At 44.5% G+C, this 18,447-nt stretch overlaps 1 protein-coding gene across 5 annotated transcripts in view; it reads left to right on the plus strand.

Annotated features, from left to right (window-relative positions):
• The window catches only part of CACNA1I (calcium voltage-gated channel subunit alpha1 I), an 88,566-nt gene that overhangs the window by 47,111 nt on the left and 23,008 nt on the right, over positions 1 to 18,447 (plus strand). For all 5 annotated transcript variants that reach the window (XM_066184158.1, XM_066184160.1, XM_066184159.1 and 2 more), the window contains exons 9-20: positions 6,579 to 6,730; positions 7,333 to 7,518; positions 8,600 to 8,717; positions 9,191 to 9,346; positions 9,793 to 9,883; positions 11,789 to 11,991; positions 13,094 to 13,510; positions 14,388 to 14,488; positions 15,538 to 15,661; positions 16,487 to 16,555; positions 17,175 to 17,359; positions 17,695 to 17,821. In XM_066184158.1, coding sequence (XP_066040255.1) covers positions 6,579 to 6,730; positions 7,333 to 7,518; positions 8,600 to 8,717; positions 9,191 to 9,346; positions 9,793 to 9,883; positions 11,789 to 11,991; positions 13,094 to 13,510; positions 14,388 to 14,488; positions 15,538 to 15,661; positions 16,487 to 16,555; positions 17,175 to 17,359; positions 17,695 to 17,821 — 1,929 coding nt within the window. The remainder of the gene's footprint in view (positions 1 to 6,578; positions 6,731 to 7,332; positions 7,519 to 8,599; positions 8,718 to 9,190; positions 9,347 to 9,792; positions 9,884 to 11,788; positions 11,992 to 13,093; positions 13,511 to 14,387; positions 14,489 to 15,537; positions 15,662 to 16,486; positions 16,556 to 17,174; positions 17,360 to 17,694; positions 17,822 to 18,447) is intronic.

Consider the following 18,447-nt stretch of genomic DNA (forward strand, 5'->3'; position numbering starts at 1 on the left):
ATCCTTAGTCTATTTGGTTAATTTAATGTGCCCTCTGGGGATGTCACAGGCACTTAACCAGCATCTCAATTCAAATCCATCGGCTTGCTAGCCTTCCCAACTTAATTAAGAGATATCTGAGCATATTCTATCTATACAAGAAGGCTAGGAAAGGCACCACCTCCAATCTCCAGTCATTTTGGGGACTCAGGCTGCTTGAGCCTTTCCTTTGCCCTGAGAGTAAGAAGTGGTAGGTCAGATACAAACAGCAGGTGTGGGCACAGGCTTGACTTTCACACCAGTAATTTGCAGGCAGCTCTGAGTCAACCATACGCTTTATCCTAATGACAGACTTGTGAGAGGTAGAGGAATTGTGTGCCCTTATTTTATGGCTGTGTCTACACTGTGATGTGCAGTGCCAGCATCAGAGGGGGTTAAGCACGCCCATGACCTTGCATCTGCATTGCTGGTTGGTAGCTCTGCTGCACTTTGCATTGGATAGTCCATGCTCTACCTCCACATCTCAGATCTATGCTGCCAGTCTGAATGTGACCAAGATTCACTCCATGTGTCTGCCCAGATCACAAAATAAGAGATTGCTGCACTACTGAGATGCTGAGTGTATTGAAGCTCTGGAGCCAAGGTGAAGTCTTGTCCTGAGCACAGTCTCAGAGAGCAAAGAGACAGGCAGTGAGCCCAGTTCAAGCAAGGCACTCAGCTTTGTCCTGTGCTGTATCAGGATGATGATACTTTGAGATCCAGAGTACCTTAAATTCCCTGTTTGAGGCAACACAGTGTCTGAGCCAGAATTTGAAGCCTCAGATGTCTGCATCCCACCCACGTATCGAGCTTTAAACCAATATTCAAAGCCCAGCCAGTTTCTAATACAAGGCTGTGACACCTTAATTTGATCCCAGAATTAAAAACTGCACTGGATGCTTCAGTACCAGAAAAATACTGGCAGGAGCTCAGAGGAGAGGAGAATGAAGATGCTGGAGGGGTTGACTCATGGAAATAGATAAAAAAGAGCAAAGCAGAGAGATGACTAAGGGCTGGAACCCAGGACAATTTAAAAACTGCCCACTGATATTTTTAAGATGTGATCACCAAGCAGTGAGAGCCATTGTTCATCCTGGTTTAATGGACACAGCATGAATAATAGTTTGACATAAGAATACTTGAGCTGGAGGAAGAGAATTCACTCCTATGTTCTGGCTATTGTATGTGCAGATTTAAGCCCTTCTAGGACGCCTCTGCTGTGTTTGTACAGCCTGCAGCAGAGTGCGATCTGCCTCTGCAGCCTTGAGGTTTCTAGTAGCAGGTTCTTAATGATAGTCCTTAAAACTGTGCTATCACTTTTTATCCATAAGTAGCTGGGAAAAGCTTATGACCCTGCATGCTGTGTCTACCAGAAGAGCTGTCAGCCAAACTGATCATAACTGAAAAATGTGGTGCAGCCTGTTTGTTCAAAATCTGGACTGAATTCTGTTTTCCTGGCACAAGAAGACAAAAACATACTCAGACCATACCATGAATTTTGAGTTCTTTTCAGTCAGCAGTTAACTCAGAAGCACATAGGCATTTGTACTCCCCTTTGCTCTGATGCAGTTTTTCTCAAACCATGCCATCAGTACATCTTAGGCTGATGCTTCATTGCCTACTTTTTTCTCCTTCCTTTCTCTTTCTCCTGTTGTCTTTTCTCCCAAATGCACAAATTTTCACAGAATGAAATCCAGCAAAGCCCCTTTGCCCATGAGGATCTGTGATTTTCAGGGTGACACCATCCTATGACTGAAAAAGCTTCTGTTGCTTCAGCTGCTTCACAATATGGATGTCTTCTGACCCAGAGCTAATGACTATAGAGACCTCTTGAGCTTTTTTTTTCTGGTATATGGGATATCACAAGCCCAGCCACTCTCTGGGGACACACCTGGCTGGGCACCTCATGGCATGTGGGTCAGCACCTTGCCACTCCACTTTTGCACCAGGAAGCTGACCAAAGTACCTACAACCATCAGGTTAAGAGGTGAGGTACAAGTTTCAGGCTTATAAACACAGGATCCCAAGGGACAGAGCACATGCGTGAGTGTTGCCTGGTCTTGACCAACAGACAGAAAGACATAAATTTAAACTGTTTGTTATAATTCAGGGGTTTAATATTCATGGTGTTTTTCTTCCAGGAGACTTAACCTCAACAACTCCAATAACTTCACTCATTTTCAAATCACCTCGGAATTTGGCTTCATTTAGCTTATTCATCCAGTCCTTCATCCTGTCCTGATTGTGTGGCCAAGGTAGTTTCCATCTGCATATAAATTTCTTGTGAGGGAAATCAATTAATTTCAGGAGAAACTGCAGTTCTATGAGCCATTTTTAATCCATGATCTTATAACAAGATATAATTTGTAAATAGCTACCTTTATTCAAATCCACCAGTGTGCAATATAACATATAATATTCTTAGTGTTAGGCCTTCAGATATTGCTGAGACATTGCATAAGCCAAACCCCATCATTTCAAGCTTTGTCCTGCTTGAAATAGTTTTTGCAGTTCTTCAGATCTGCCTCTATTTGGAGATGTCTATTTTTAAAATCCAGTATAGAAAATATTAGATTCTTGTGGCTGTCCAGAAGAATCCTTTTAAGAGGCTTACTTTTTTCTTAATATTCACAGTGGGTCTGGTGCTGCTGACTTTTTCTCCCTTATTCAGCATGAGGATGAAAGGCTTGTTCCAGCTGAATGTCCCAGACTGCCTTTCTCATAACGTATTTCTTGAATGGCCTGTTGGACTCAAGCCTTTCTGCCATTAGCAGCTGTTTTAGACAACTGCTGAGTGACTGGGTTTATCTTCTCCAGAATCTACTTACAGTTTTCCTTTGTACATCAGATCACAACTTTATGAGGTCTCTCTGTGTGGATTAGATGATGATCCCCTCTTTCCTAACTAGACCCATCCTGTGGATCAGTACCTTCATATCCTTTAGCCTGTGTGATTTCACTTTATACGAGCATTTATTACATTCACAAGTTCATATTTTACAGTTATTGCTTCTCTTTTTGTTATTTGCTCCTTGTCAGAAACATTCAGCAAATGTCCAAGCCAGCTCATCATACTGACATTTAGTGAGGATGGAACAGTCTCTCTGGAGTAGTAGATGAAACCATGCTACTTCAGCCTTGTAGAACCGGAGTAAAACAATCATGTATTCCTGCTTTGGTTGTGGGGTGGTGATTAAACTCATGTAAAAGTTGGTATGTTCCATAGCTGATTTCTATGGCTCTTCAAATTATTGCCAAGTGACTTTGAATTTGTGAGTAAAAATAGGCAGGTTGGAGAGACCACTTTATGGAATATATTTTTTTTTATGTTCTCATCACAGAGACAGTGATGTGTAGGTTTGGTAGGGCTGGTCTGCACAGGTCACATCAATTACTCTTCAGTTTCTACATAGTTGCAAATTCTTCTGGTTAGGAGAAACTTTTCCTGCAAGGGCTTCATGGTGATCTGTATCTTCTTAGCCTTTCCTATGATGCAGGAGTTTCTGTCTTCTGCCACATAATGGACTAATTATATTTTCATTCAGATCTGGCAAAAGAGCTCCAAAGTTAGTAAGAAATTGAAAGGGAGAAAAGAGCTGAGCTGCTGCCCTCTATTGCCCCAGTTCTAGTTTCTGATCACAGGACAGGAATTCTGAAGTAAATCTAAATCATATATTTCACTCTCAGTATTTGAAATATATTGTTAGAGATAAAGGACTTTATTCCTCAAAGATGTGAATTAGATAATTTCGTGGATTTGAAAAGAGATCCATACATAGGATAGATTAACCATTCTGGTTAAAACACTGGCTCTGGGCTTGCCTTGCCCTCTGGGATCTCTGCCCCTTCAAGCCAACCTCCTCAGCTCCCATAATTATATTCAAGTTTCACTCCTAGTGTGATGGGTAAATCAGACTGTCCTGTCTTGGCAATGTGAACAGACTGCTTGTGGGGAGATTTCTGGTGTTCCTTCCTTTTTCTTGGACTAAAGTAGCCTTGAGTTCAGTTCTTTCCTTGGGGATGCTTCAATTTACAGTTTCTAAGTAAATCTGGGAGGAGGAAGGGTTTAGATGATGAATGCCTGAATGCTGTCTGTGGGAGCCTAGGGAGACCTCACAATTGCAAGGTGACACATCCACTGTGTTGGAGAGCCCGTGTGTCAGTAGGAAGAAAAGGAGAGAACCAGTTTTTCCCTCTTTCCTTGTCCTCTTCATCAAGTTCACATTTTCCTGGCCAGAGAAGAGTTCCCTGTACTAGCTGTGTCCCAGACAACTGCCTCATTCATTGTCACTCACAGCCACACCACCCTTAGGAACAAGGACATTGTCACACAGGACACAACCCCTGGTGAACCCCACCCTGAAGCCTTGGCCCCCAGCTGATGGGACTTTGTACTCTGTCAAATTAGCTCTATCTCCAGAAATGGCTGCAATGCTGGATCTGCCTTAGTGCCTCTCCATCTGGCTCTTCTCTATCACCTCTTTTTTTCCTGAGTTCATTTCTTTTGTGTTGCTCTTTCTTTTCCAGCATTTACTTCTTTACTACACTATTTAAAACACTCCTTCAATCTGTTTCTTGTAGGTTCTAGTATGTTCTTTTCCAGCCTTGTTTTTTGATTTCTCTTTTTCTGCTTTTATCTCTGCCCATCTCTTCTTTCTGTCTTTCTTTCTCTTCCCAGTCTTTCCTGTCCCTCTCTCTAGGAAGGATGCTTTGCTGAGGTTGATTGATGGTACATTAGAAACAGACTAACAGGTGAGGGTTGACTAAAGAAACAGATATCAAGGAGGGAAGAAGAGACAGAGGAATAGCTGATCTTTTCCACAAACAAGATGCAAGCATGGTTTTTCAAACATCAGTTGCTCCCTACAAGAGCACAAGAGAATAAATGGAAAGCAGAGAGGAGGATAATCCACCATCATAACCTGTTGCTTTTTTGCATTGCTTATTTTCACTAACATAATGATTTGATTCAGACTGAAATTGGCATCTCAGTTTAACATATAGACCTCATGTTCTCAGCAATTTTTGTTACTGCTGGGTCTCAGTGAAGTGATCTTCATTTCTCCCTTCCCACATGCACTTGCTCATTCCTTCTCTCTTCTCTTATCTCCACTCCTTTCTTCATCATTTTCAGGGTGGTTTTTCTATTCAGATGTAACTAGGGATGGAAATTGATCCATCTCCTCTTGTTTTATTGTAAAGACATGGACTATTTGAATAAAAAGCTGCAATGAGGAGTGCAAGAAATTAACGAAAGGCATGGGAAGCCAGAGATGTGAGGAGAAGTTTTCAGTTCATTTGTTCACCTGGAAGGATCTTGGCCCTGGGGGGCCTCAGAGCAGGGGTTACAGCAGACCCCAGCTTCAGGCAGAGAGCCAGAACCAGAATTGCATTCCTCTCTCACTTCCCCTTTCACCAGCTGTATAAGTAACAGGGATGGCCAATGAAAAGGCCACCCTTCAGCAAGACAGCAATTTTGCAGACCATGGGGAGAGACCATGATTTCCCTTCCTTGTGGGCACAGATACTGATTTAATGCTAAAAATATTGGTTCTGACCTGCAGGGACTCAAATTTTGTTTTCGCAGTGCCAGGAATGTCTGTCCTCTCTTGCTCTCAACAACAGGCATTTGCAGTTTTCTTGTTCCCATCCATTTTATGTGATGCTTGAAAGAGTGGCTTGGTGGCCAGGCATAGCTCAGACCAATGCAAAGGAAGATGCACCCTCTTTATTTTTCAACAGTCATCTTGTGTCATTCTTGGATTTTTCACCTTGTGCACTTGCCTTTCTCATCTTGCTGTCCATTTTTCTGTATTCTTCACCCTGTCCTTCTCTCCCTGTCCCTTACCAAGTAGGTTTTAGCAGTGTGGTCTCCCTTGCTGTTGTCTTGCCTAGTTTGATATTTTCTTGGGTAATTATTGAGGCCGCTCTGAGGACAGAGGCATAAGACTGATGGAGCAAGACCAGGGAACTAATGCATACCAAGGTTTTGGTGGGGAAAGGTGGAGAGAAAAATGAGAAAGTGAAACAAATAGAGGGAAAGGGGGCAGATTAGTAGTGATGTTTAGAGGAAGATTGGGAACTGTTTTCCTGTCATTTAAATGTTTTCAAAATTTCAGGAAAAAAAAAGTGCCAGCTACCTGTGGAAACCTCAGAGGAAGAAATTCTTGAAGGAAGACGTTGACTGCAAATCAGCCAATTTTGCTCTCCTTCAAGAAATACTCAAGTTCTTTGCACAAAATCAATTACCCTTTAGCCAGGGGAATGGGATATGGAGTGGGATGTAGGAGATGCTTGGTCGGTCTTGGCTGTGTGAATGGCTGTGAGGCTCCTGATTACCTCTAGTAAAAAAAAAAATTGTTAGGGATATGATCTATGATGAAGGTAGCAAATCTGCAAAGGAATTGGAGTGCATATGTCACTATCCAGCTCCACTCTAGTCCCACCCATGGAAATTTGCAACTCCCTACAAGCCCTATTCCCTGGGAAGGGTAACACTTTATTTACCATAATTTCAGGGCTCTTTCAGTTCTGACTCTCTGAATTTTCATTCTCTCTAGCCAGAGGAATTGACCAACATCTTGGAGATCAGCAATGTTGTCTTTACAAGCATGTTTGCCTTGGAGATGATTCTGAAGCTTGCTGCTTTTGGTCTCTTTGATTACCTTCGCAACCCCTACAACATCTTTGACAGTATCATCGTCATCATCAGGTGACAAGAGCCTTGGGGATCAGCTGAAATGCACATAGAAAAGAGTACCACAGGGCTTGCACACCTTTTCAAAAAAGATTTAGCAGCTACATTGAGAGAAGCTGGGCTGATGCACAAGGCCAAGGATTGAGAGACCAAGATGTCTTTTCCCAATAATTGGTGTTGGTGCTATGCAAGCCAGACAGAGTTTCTGTCCCTCAGTTCTCTCCTTTCTAGAGTGGAGGCAATTGCATCTGCCTTGTTAAGTTCACAACAAATATTAGCAATGAAATATTTTGACAATGCACAAATTGAAGATGTTACAAATGTTTAAAGTGTGATAGAAGTACTTGGCTTGCTGGAATTTAATGCTACAAGCCTTTCTTCATTCCTGCAACATGTACTGCCATGTTCATGTTCTTACAGCATAAATGCAGCTTTCAACATACAAGGATAAGCCTGTAGTTCATACTTTTGTTTTGCTCAGACAGATTTTCTGTCTCACTCCTTTGCACTGCCAATGCCAAGGTGAAGAGTTGGCATTGTTATTCCTCGTTTTCTTCTGTTTGTTCACTTGTCTTTTGTTTTGTCCCTTGTACTTCCTGTGCTTCTCTGGACCACAGCATCTGGGAGATCATTGGCCAGGCAGACGGGGGCCTCTCTGTGCTGAGGACATTCCGACTCCTCCGGGTGCTGAAGCTGGTGCGTTTCATGCCAGCGCTGCGCCGCCAGCTTGTGGTGCTGATGAAGACAATGGACAACGTAGCCACCTTCTGCATGCTCCTCATGCTCTTCATCTTCATATTCAGGTGAGTAGGCAGTCAGCTCACAGTGTTCTGGAGTGGCACTGTGTGGCTCATGGGGACAGCAGCTTCAGAGCATGACTGCATAACTCATCTTGCCTGTTGGTCCAGGCCAAGGCAGCACTGACAAACGTTTATTTTTTTTTCATAAGGGCTGAACTTGTTCCTGCCTTAAATTCGATTCAGCAGCTGAGGATTTTAGCCTGGATGGGGCGGTGAAATAGTGCCAGCAAATGCAGACATTGAGCATATGTCCCATTGCAGGATAGTGTAGCTGTATAACAGGTCATTCTGATGCACCAGCCAAACTGGTTGTGAGTAATATTATCAAACCACTTGCAGTTTTGTTTTTAAAGCTCTCAGGAATTCATCAAGGTTACTGAGAAAACAACAGCATCAAAAATAAGAACAGAGCCTGAGAAAATGTCTGCAAAAAATGTAAACCCTAGGTAGGGGAAGCACAATGTGAAGATGGACGCTTGACCAATTGGATGTCCTGAATGATGTGTGCCTGCCTCATGAAGAAGCAGCTTAGCCAACTCAGAGATGTGTGCCCACGTAGACAGTAGACCTAGAATCTATATCTGGCACGTAATGTAAACAATAAATGACTTCTGTTAGAATCATATTGTTTCCATTATTCAGTGGCCCATTTCCCCCCAGCAGGATAGGTGAAGTTTCCTGCTAATCAGCACTAGCTACAGAAACAGTTCAGTCTGGAGGCTGACTCTGGTAGAAGAGCAGCAGGAAGCAACCAAGAAAGTTTGTCTGTGCATGCCATGGATGCCCTGATAGCAAGATGAAGACATGTGAGAGCAAAAAGGACAATAGAGACAGCAGATCTGATGGACAGGTTGGAAGGAATATATAAGCTTTGAGTCAGCATAGGTAGAAAACGAATTTTTTGGTGACCTACAGGATTGCAATATGTAGTTCCTTCTTCACAGATAGCTCCCAGTAATCTGACTGCATTGTTGTACCCCTTGCTGCTGTGATGTTGCATTAGATTTTCAGGAGAAGAGAATTCCTCTGATGGGTTCATTGTGGTGGCAGCGATATTTATATTTGACATCATCTTGTTCCAAAGCATCCTGGGAATGCACATCTTTGGTTGCAAGTTCAGCCTCAGGACAGACACAGGAGATACAGTTCCTGACCGGAAGAATTTTGATTCTCTGCTGTGGGCCATTGTCACTGTCTTCCAGGTGAGCCCACTTTGCTCCCTATGGGTGGTCCAGGGCAAAGTGAAGAGGATCAGGAGATGCTTTTTCCTCTCTGAGGAGCACTGCACTGACTCCTGACAGCAGAAAAGGTTGTGGAGGAAGAATTCCATTGCACATTGGAACTAAATGACTGGTGTATATCTCAAACAGAGGACCTTCTTCCTTCCTAGGAGACGGTGTGCAAAGGTCACTCCTGTTATGGCAACTCCCAAGTTTAACACTCTCACCTCAGCACATGACTGTCCTAATGGTTGTTCTTGTTTCTTCTTTTGCAGCTAAGGTTTTTAGCTAAGCTAAGGTGCAGTGCCACAGCTAGACAGTGACAGTGTGTGTGGTTATGGGGAAGTTCAGAGGCCTGGTCTGGTTCTGATGTGTATTCTTTGACCGTGCTTTTCTGGGAAAATGCTTCATGTTCTTCCTTCATGCTTATCTGACTTCCTCATCCTCTCTTGCAGATCCTAACCCAGGAGGACTGGAATGTTGTACTCTATAATGGCATGGCCTCTACCTCACCGTGGGCTTCCCTCTATTTTGTGGCTCTCATGACATTTGGCAATTATGTACTCTTCAACCTTCTGGTGGCCATTCTTGTGGAGGGATTCCAGGCTGAGGTGAGCTGCCACCAAGGCTTCATCAGGAGGAGGAACAGAGGTGCTAAAAAGGGATCCTTTGTGACACTTTGAGATACTGAACTGGAGGACTTACAAAGTATCACCCCTCTTTAATTTCATGAAATGACCCTTGTTAGGGTAGTATTCAATTAAACAAAAGAAAAAAACCCCAGTGTTAACCCTTGCAAGGAAAGAGGCTCTCTGGAAGGGGATTCACAATTTCTGTCCTGTGTAACAAAACAGAACCCACCTTAGGGTGAGCCCTTTACCCATCCAAAAGCAGCAGTGCAGTCTATCAGCCATCCCAAATCACACAAGACTCTTTCCAGTGATCACACTGAATGCCCGACTGCCAAGGACAATTTTGCAGTTGTTCCAGAAATGAAAGACAAAAACAAATGGTCTTTTCTGTTTAAGTTTCCAACTTCTAAATTTGTGTGTTTCAGGGTGATGCCAACCGGTCATACTCGGATGAAGATCAGAGTTCTTCAAACATGGAGGAATTTGATCAATTCCAAGAGGTCCAGGAAGGCTCAGGTACAATAGCTCAGTCTTATTTGCCTATGTTCTACTGCTGTTTGGTGAGAAATCTAAAAGCAGATTCTGCAGAAAATTTACTCCCACTTCTGAGAACTTGCCAGTTTTTATTTTGAACTTTATGCCAGTTTGTGGTGTTATTTGTGGAAAAACAGAGACATGTTGGCATCTTGAGGAATGTGGTAGCTAAGTGGAACAGTTCTTGAATGACCTCCAGAACTGCAACTGGAAGTGAGAAGTGAGACGGCCTCTGGTTATCTTCAGGGTCACCATTTCAGGAACATTGTATCCAGATCTGAAACCCACATTTAGAGAGGGGATACCAAGATGGTAAAAAGGACTCAGGCAAATCTGGAAGCCTTGCCTCATAGTGAGAGGCTAATGAAGCTTAGAGAAATCAGGAAAGTTACTTGATCACTCTCTCTGTACTTGTAGACTATAAGGAGAGAGTTGTGGTGGTAGACAGCACTTTAATTGAGCAGAAGAAAGCATGAGATGATAAAGGTCGGAAGCTCAAGCTAGACAAATTCAGACTGAATAAAAAGCCATATATTTTCAAGGAGAGATAATTAACAGTGGGAACAACCTGAGTACAAACAATCTGGTGAGGTCTCTATCCCTCAAAGACTGAAAATCTTTCCACAAGAGGGATTATATTTCAAACAGGACTTGGTGGCAGGGAGCAGCAAGAGTAGTTTGCTCTGCAATGGATGGTGAGCCAGGAGTTGAAGGGGAGAAAGAGCCAGACAGGAGGGCAGGGGCCACACTGCACACTCTTGCACAAGGTGGGCAGAGCAGGTCAACTGACACTAGTAAGGGTCTGCCAATGATTCAGTAATTACCAGGTAAGCTCACAGTGGTCAGGAAGGTCTGAGGTCAAGCCAAGAAGTCCAGTCAGCAAGACAAGATGAGGATCAACAAGGTGCAAGGACAGGTACAAGCATACTCACAGCACAACTCAGACAAGCACCACAGGCACATTTCTGAGCATAAATGCAGCTCCCGCAACAGGGAGCAGTGGCTCCAGTGTTTGGCTCACAGTTTTTTTCTGCAACTTAGCTCTTTTCAAAGCAATCCTTTCTTGAGTTACATGGCTGCATCATATCAGAGCTTATGCTGAATGCAGGAAGTCAAACTCCTGAGGTGGCAGAGGAGGAAGAGGTTACAGAGGTGTTAGTGGACTCACAGCTGTCTGTCATGCAGATGCAGATAGGTGACCTTCATTATGCAATAAGTCATCAAAAATTATTGTTCCAGTCCTTTCAGGTGTTAAAATTCAATGCCCTGCCCTCTCCATGCATCTCAAAAAATGCTGATGGTCATCCACAGGACTTAAGATTTCCCTCAAAAGTGTCCTGAATCCTAAAGGTCAAGGATCAGTAATTTGAAAAAGGGCAGTGTAGTAGGATAGACTGGGATGCAGTTTTTGTATGCAGTATGATTGCAGGAATTTTAAGGTGACCTCAGTATATGGGTGGCTGTGGCTATCCATTCATCTTAGTCTCTTGCCCAGTGTTTCAGCCTAACTCCTTTAAGTAGCCAATCTGACAGCTTGTGGAATTTGTTCAGACCTGAGGATGCTGGTGTCTGCTGTTGGCATGCAGAAGCATGCTCTCATGCCCCTGTTTGCCTTCATGCTCTGCCTGTCAGTCTGAGGCTGCTTGGCCATCACTCTGCTTCGTCTGTCTGCCCCCAAGGAGAGATGTGGTTGGTTTTGGAGGCTGAGGAAATGACTTTAAAGCCTTCCCAGCTTGCACTGCCTTTGTCACCACACCCTAAATCAGAGAAATGTTGATTGATGCTAGGGGGCTAACAATCTGTTAGCTGCTGTTAACATGTTAAACTGGATAGTGAGGATCTCACCTTCTTCTTTCCTCGTTCTTCTTTCTGCATTTTTCCACTTAGATCCCAAGCTCTGTGCAATCCCTGTGACACCTAATGGACATCTGGATCCATCCTTGCCCTCTTCCAACCCACCAGTGATTTCGGGGGGGGTCACCAACTCTTCACGCAACTCACTGCAACTTGAACAGATTCGTGTTGCTGTTGGCTCCCGGAAGACCAGTGTGATGTCCCTGGGGAGAATGACTTATGACCAGCGGTCCTTGGTGAGTGAGGGAGTATAAACGTGTGTCATACCCTTCTTTTGAAGGCCAAGCACTTTGTTGGTTTTCTGCCATCATCTGGGGGTTTCTGGAAAGGATTGCACTGCTGCACTAGACTTCTAACACAACTGCATCGCCTGTCTTAAGAATCCAGATCAGTTCACATTATTTTTCGAAATTTCCAGATTTTTGAAGTCTGTTTCCAGGTTAGTTATCTATATTCTTTTGAGAGTGGGAGAGGGAGAACACCAAGAAGACAATCTCCCTCTTACAGTGAAGCATGTTTTTCCTCCTTGCCTTTTCCTTGTTTTCCTAAAGGACATGAAATGATGCCTTGAGTTAAGAGTTGATGCCAGAACCACCAAGTCCCGTTACAGATGAGATTGTATCAGAGCTTTTGTAACAGAAGAAATCTTGTCTTTGAGCTCTCCATAGCAGATTCTGCTGCCCCATAGCACTTCCCCAAGCATTGCAGGTTGTCTAACCAGTGCATCTCAGACCTGCCCACCTTTTAACATCAATTTCTGGGCTTTCTACCCACTGGCATACGCAGCTCTGGGGAGTGCCTTGGTGCTTAAAGGGCTCATGCCTCTGTTATAGTGATAGCAACCCTGTACTATGTGATACCTTGCTGATGTGATTGGACTGTAACCAACAAGGCTGTTTCTCTCATTTCTCCCTTTTACTAAGACTGGACTCAAAGATGGTGTGTCAGGTGATCCATCACCTTGTGTTATCCTTAACCCCAGCACAGTATAAAAAGCTGCCAATCAGATTTTTTGAGAGCTTTGCTCTTGCTCTGTGCAGGTGTAAGGAACAGTATCAGGCTCCTGGCCTTTGGCTTTATTACTTACCTTCCCTGAAAGTGCTTTGCACACAGATGGTGCTATAAAGTAATCACAGTCAACACCATTGCTAATTCATTATCAGTTTATTGTCAGATTTACCAAGATTGCTGCTGAATTCCCACCATGCAACTTGTTCAACATCTGATAAATGGCAGCCTTCTAGCTTAGGGGCTCAGGGAAAAGTCTGTGATCTGAGAGGATCACAAGATCTCTCCTTGTGCCCAGAGTCACTGAGTCCTCATCCCACTCTCTTACAGTCCAGTTCCCGCAGTTCCCATTATGGTGCCTGGAGCCGCAGCGGAGCCTGGGGAAGCCGTCACTCCAGCTGGAACAGCCTGACCCGGGGACACAGCCTGAAACACAAACCTCCTTCAGCTGAGCATGAGTCCCTCCTGTCTGGGGAAACGCACAAAGTGTCAGATGGGGAGCCAGATGGGACAGGAAGGGTGTTTCACCACCGCCGGACACTCTCTCTGGATAACAAAGGCTCCTGTGACCTGTTGGAGTTGGCCTCAGTCCCTTCTGGCCACAGAGTGACCCATAAGCTGGGAGCACTACCTGGGGCCAGTGAGCATCAGGACTGCAATGGCAAAATGCCCAGTATTGTCAAGGAGATCTTCCCAAAGATGAACAACCACAAAGAACAGGGAGAGGATGATGAAGAAATAGATTACGTGAGTACTTGGTGGAGGAGCCTGGGGTTATTTCACAGTGCTTTGGGAAACCCCAAATCCATCCTCAAATTTCAGTCTTCTTGGGTGTGGATGGGAAAGTTTTCAAAGGTGCTTTAGGAAAGCTGGAGGGCAGCACTGAATGCAATAGGACCTTCTAGGCACAGACAAGCTCCCACCACATTGTCAGGCTGCCTGCAAGGCAGCTGGATGGTAGGAGGAAGGCAGATGTGAGACGTACATGTGGTCATTCAGGGGTTGTTATTTCAGAGCAGTGCAGCCAGTGATTTCTACAAGATAGGAGAGGTCGGGCTGTACAACAGTGAGTTTTTCTTGGGAAACATCAGCAGACCAGAGCAGGAAGCACAGGCACCACGGGCAAGGCAAGTGGTATCAGCCTGGGGGGCAGGCAGCAATCTGTGAGCAGATCAGAGGCTGGAAAAGGTGGAATGAGGGTCAGTCAAAATTTGAACAGACATAAACATCTGTACGAAATTCTCAGCCCGAGTGCCAACAGAAAGTCTTCTTGTCCTGGCTTCTCATTTAGTTGAGGTAGGAAGGAAACATTGCCCTTGTGTAACACAGTCCCTCCAACACTGATAAGAAGGCATCATGGGACAGCATCCTACTCTAGAAATTACACCAGCAGTTTTATTTTTCATAATTTGGGGAGGAAACCAGATGCCAGAGGTAAACAAGCCCTGGCAAAAAGCTTCTACCTTCTTTTCCATTACTTGTTGCCTTTGAGTTGATTTTCTCAGTTGAGGGATTAAAGAAAAGCAGGTAATGGTGTGTTTGAGTCAGATGTGAAAGGAAGAATGTCTCTCTCAGGCAAGTGGGAAGGTGTCCAGTGACAATTGCTTCTACTGCATCCCTACAGAGTCTGTGCTTTCGCATCCGGAAGATGATGGAAGTCTATAAGCCAGACTGGTGTGAGTTACGGGAAGACTGGTCCATATATCTCTTCTCTCCACAAAACAGGTTTGTGCAGTTTTTGCCATGAGAGGGTTGAGAAGATGGGGCAGATTCTGTTGCTCTGCTGGCCACATCCCCTGATGTTAGGTGGCAACTTTAAACTTACCAGCTGAGAATGTGTATTTTCTCCTCTGTTGTCTGTTCTACAGTCAAATGACATTTCTTTTCCTAGATTCTAGCAATGATAGGAAAGTTGAGCATCCTAAATAGCTATTGTGATCTTCCCTCCCTCTGGAGCATCCCATTTTTATTTTCTGTAATCATAAATATTTATAGCAAAGCAAGTCAGGGAATACTAATGTTACACAAAGAGGATAAAGAATGCATTATTGATGACTCCATAATACTGATATTTCCTTCCCTGGTACCAGAATAGCATCTTCATTTAATTTACAGTTCCAGTATCAAGTTACCAGTTATATCACACCTTTTAGGGTAAAGTTAGAATTCTTCCTGCATAAAAAAAGGAAATTTGGGTCAAATTCTTCCTGGAAAGAGATCTCACCAGGAGAAAATGTCCATGCACCCCAGCCAACAGTATTCTCACCCATGCATATTGCCCCTTGAAAAGAAGGGACTTTCATTATAGGTAAAAAGGGAGAGCTTTTTGCTCTGGGTAACACCTATGTTAATGTACACAGCGTCTTCCAAAAGTGTGGTCTCCACGACTGCTAACCTACCTGCCTCTCCTGAGCTTACAGCATGTGGCCTCTTTGCTGTGGGGTGGTACAAACTGTGAGTTTGTGAGGAAAAATAGAATTCAGCCTCTTTACAAGGCAAGAGAGGAGCAGAGGGTCATAGTGTTTAGAAAACCACTCTGGCACTGGGGAAATCAATGGAGGTTCAGCTCATTGCTCTGCCCTTGCTCTGCTCCAGGCTCCCTGTGTGACCACATACCACCCTGGGTTATTGCTATTTCAAGGGACATCAGTATCAGAGATAGGAAAGCTACTATATCAGAGCCCAGTTTTGGCCAGAATGCTTAATTTTGTGTCCTCTTTGTTGCTAAACTAATTCTGCCCAAGGCACAGGTGCCTACTGGAGCTCTCTTGCAGGTTTCGCCTCCTCTGCCAAACCATCATTGCTCACAAGCTCTTTGACCACGTAGTGCTGGCCTTCATCTTCCTGAACTGCATCACGATTGCCCTGGAAAGACCCCAGATTGAACACAGAAGCACGGTGAGAACCATTACCTGTCACACACTTTTTAGCACAACCTCTAACAGTGGTTCCTGAGTGTTCCTGGTACTGGTATGATCTCTGGAAGAACTTCAGCATTAAACACCAGCTCCAACTCATCTATTCAAATACCTAAATACTAGTAATTGACATAAATGTGTGCTTCCCCTGCAGGCTCTTATAATGGGGCAACCCGCTTTATAATACAGAAAGCCTAGTTCCTTCTGTCTTAGAAAGTAAGAGTCTCCTCCAGGAATCTGCATATAAGAGATAAATGGCAAAAGGGACAATGACTGGGAACTGAAAGATAGAAGTAACTTCCATGCTGTGGGAATGGCACATCATCATTTGTGTATGCTGCTCTAGAGCTATCTTGGAGGTGGCTCAAGCTGGCAAGTGAAATTACTTTTTCTGTTTGTCTGTCTTAGCTGACTCCCAGACTCTGCTGCACTTGGACACAATCTGTGGTCTGTGCTCAGCAGCTCTTCAGGAAAGAGTCCCAGGTCAATGCAGCAGGTTAGGCCTGAGCAGCATTGACAGAAAAGGGCAGAGGGTGCCTTGAAACCAGATTTACAGTATGCAAAAAATCCCATCCGTTATGCTCTGGCAGAACTGCGTAGGATCCTGTTGCAGCCAAGGTATATGAGCTGAAAGCTGCCTAGCACTTACCTCTCCCAAGGGCATCTCCCTTATTTCATTAACTTTCAGACCCTTCAACAGGAATGCACAAATATCAAGATCATCAGAGGGGCCTGCAGAGTAACAAGAAGTAGTCAAAATACATTTAAGGTCTTTCTCTGTTTTGATTTTTTTTTTTTTTTCTAGGAAAGAATCTTTCTCACTGTGTCCAACTACATTTTCACAGCAATCTTTGTAGCTGAAATGACACTGAAGGTAAGTTACTGGACATGAACAGCTCAGAGCCTTTTTCAGGGGGACATTACAACAATATTAATGACACGCTTGAAGTTGAGGTAATTATTCAGTAGATGTCAAAGTACTTTGCAACAATCAGAAAACCTTGTTATTGCCTTCTCGTGTATGGGAAAAAGTCCTAAAATTGTATGCTGGAAGTTAAACCTCTAAAATTCATATCTGAATTTTGCCTGTGATTTGCAGGATGTTAATATCTTCCCATGGCCACCAATTTCTGTAGCACCTACTATTTTTGAGAACTGCTGGCAAACAAATTACTCCTTTAAGCGCCAAAGTATGGATTTGGTGCCTGACTTTACCTCCAAGGTGATCTCTGAACCGGGAGACTTTCCCCAAGTCTCTGTTGTGTCAGGGAAAGGTTTCCTGTGTGTCCCCTGCAGTGTCATGTTACTCAGGGAGGCAGAAAAAAGGTGTTTTCCTTCACAGATATCCAGGTGAAAGGAAGAGATTATGAGATGACACTTCAGTGTCATGAGGAGTTGATAACTATTCCCCCTCCTCCCATTTTCTCCATAGTTGCCCTCTACCAGGTAACACAGGAGCCATTTCATCCCCTCTTCTCTCCCCTCTCTTCCAGGTGGTCTCTCTAGGCCTGTATTTTGGGGACCAGGCTTATCTCCGCAGCAGTTGGAACATCTTGGATGGCTTCTTGGTCTTTGTGTCTCTCATTGACATTGTGGTCTCAGTGGCCTCTGCTGGTGGTGCCAAAATCCTGGGGGTGCTGCGAGTGCTCCGGTTGCTACGCACCCTACGGCCCCTCCGGTCAGAACCCCATCGAGCTCTGTTCAGCCCCCTCTTCCCACTGGTTATCCCCAGGAGGAGTCCCAGGGTCAGATCCAGCTGTGCCAGGCAAAGTGTGGTCTTTAACAAGCAATAAGCCACAAGGCAGTCCCCCTTAGCCATATGTGGGTCTGATGCTGGAGGTATCTCATCAAACAACAAATCCACGGGAAAGAAAAGGCTTTTTGATCACAGGGGAGGGATCTCCACTGAAGGGTCACTGCACAGGAAGACCGGGGTCTGCTGCTGCTGAAAATGCTTAGCTTAGGCCAAACATCCCTGCCCTGTCCTTTATCAGCCTTCCTCTTCCTCTCCAGAGTCATCAGTCGAGCCCCTGGTCTAAAGCTGGTGGTGGAGACACTAATTTCTTCCCTCAAGCCCATAGGAAACATTGTCCTCATCTGCTGTGCTTTCTTCATCATCTTTGGCATCCTGGGTGTGCAGGTAGGTTGCTGCTGTCCATCGAACAGTAGCCCCCTTGATCCCCCTATTGCCATGGGCACCTGTAGCTCCAGGTCCTATAATGGACACAGGCAGCCAAGCAGAGCAGGAGAGACAAGGAAGCCAGTGAATTTTCTGTGTTTGCCCTCTTCCACAAGTCATCTCCATAATGACACAGCCTTTGACAAGCTCAGGTAGATGCTCAGCAAGTGCAGGCATTGCTGGATGTGAGAGACAGGAGTTAACACTCACACCTGGCAGCAGCTGGGTCAGGGTTTGGGTCAGTGTCAGAGGGAGAGCCCAGGGCTGGCACAGCACAGGGCAAGCAGGTCAGTGCCTGCTCACATGAGCCCTACCTCCAGTCAGCTGTCTTTCTCCTCCTCACTCTGAACCCTAAACTCACCCACAAACTTCTTCAATTTTTTAATTTAGTCCTCTTTATTTTTGGCTTTTGCGCTGCAGAGGAGCAAGGATGTGGGCGTTACTTCCAACTCAGGGAATGTGCTATACTTAGTTTTCTCTCATGTATCTGTACGAATGCACAATCCAGTACCTTCCATATGGGGAAAGGAGCCCTGGGCAGAAGAGTCAGAGCAGTGCAGTGCAGCTTTGTGAAAAAAAAATATATA

Source organism: Chamaea fasciata, unplaced genomic scaffold, assembly GCF_029207755.1.
Source record: "Chamaea fasciata isolate MVZ Bird 193981 ecotype frontalis unplaced genomic scaffold, bChaFas1.0.hap1 SCAF_5, whole genome shotgun sequence".
Taxonomy (NCBI): Eukaryota; Metazoa; Chordata; class Aves; order Passeriformes; family Sylviidae; genus Chamaea; species Chamaea fasciata.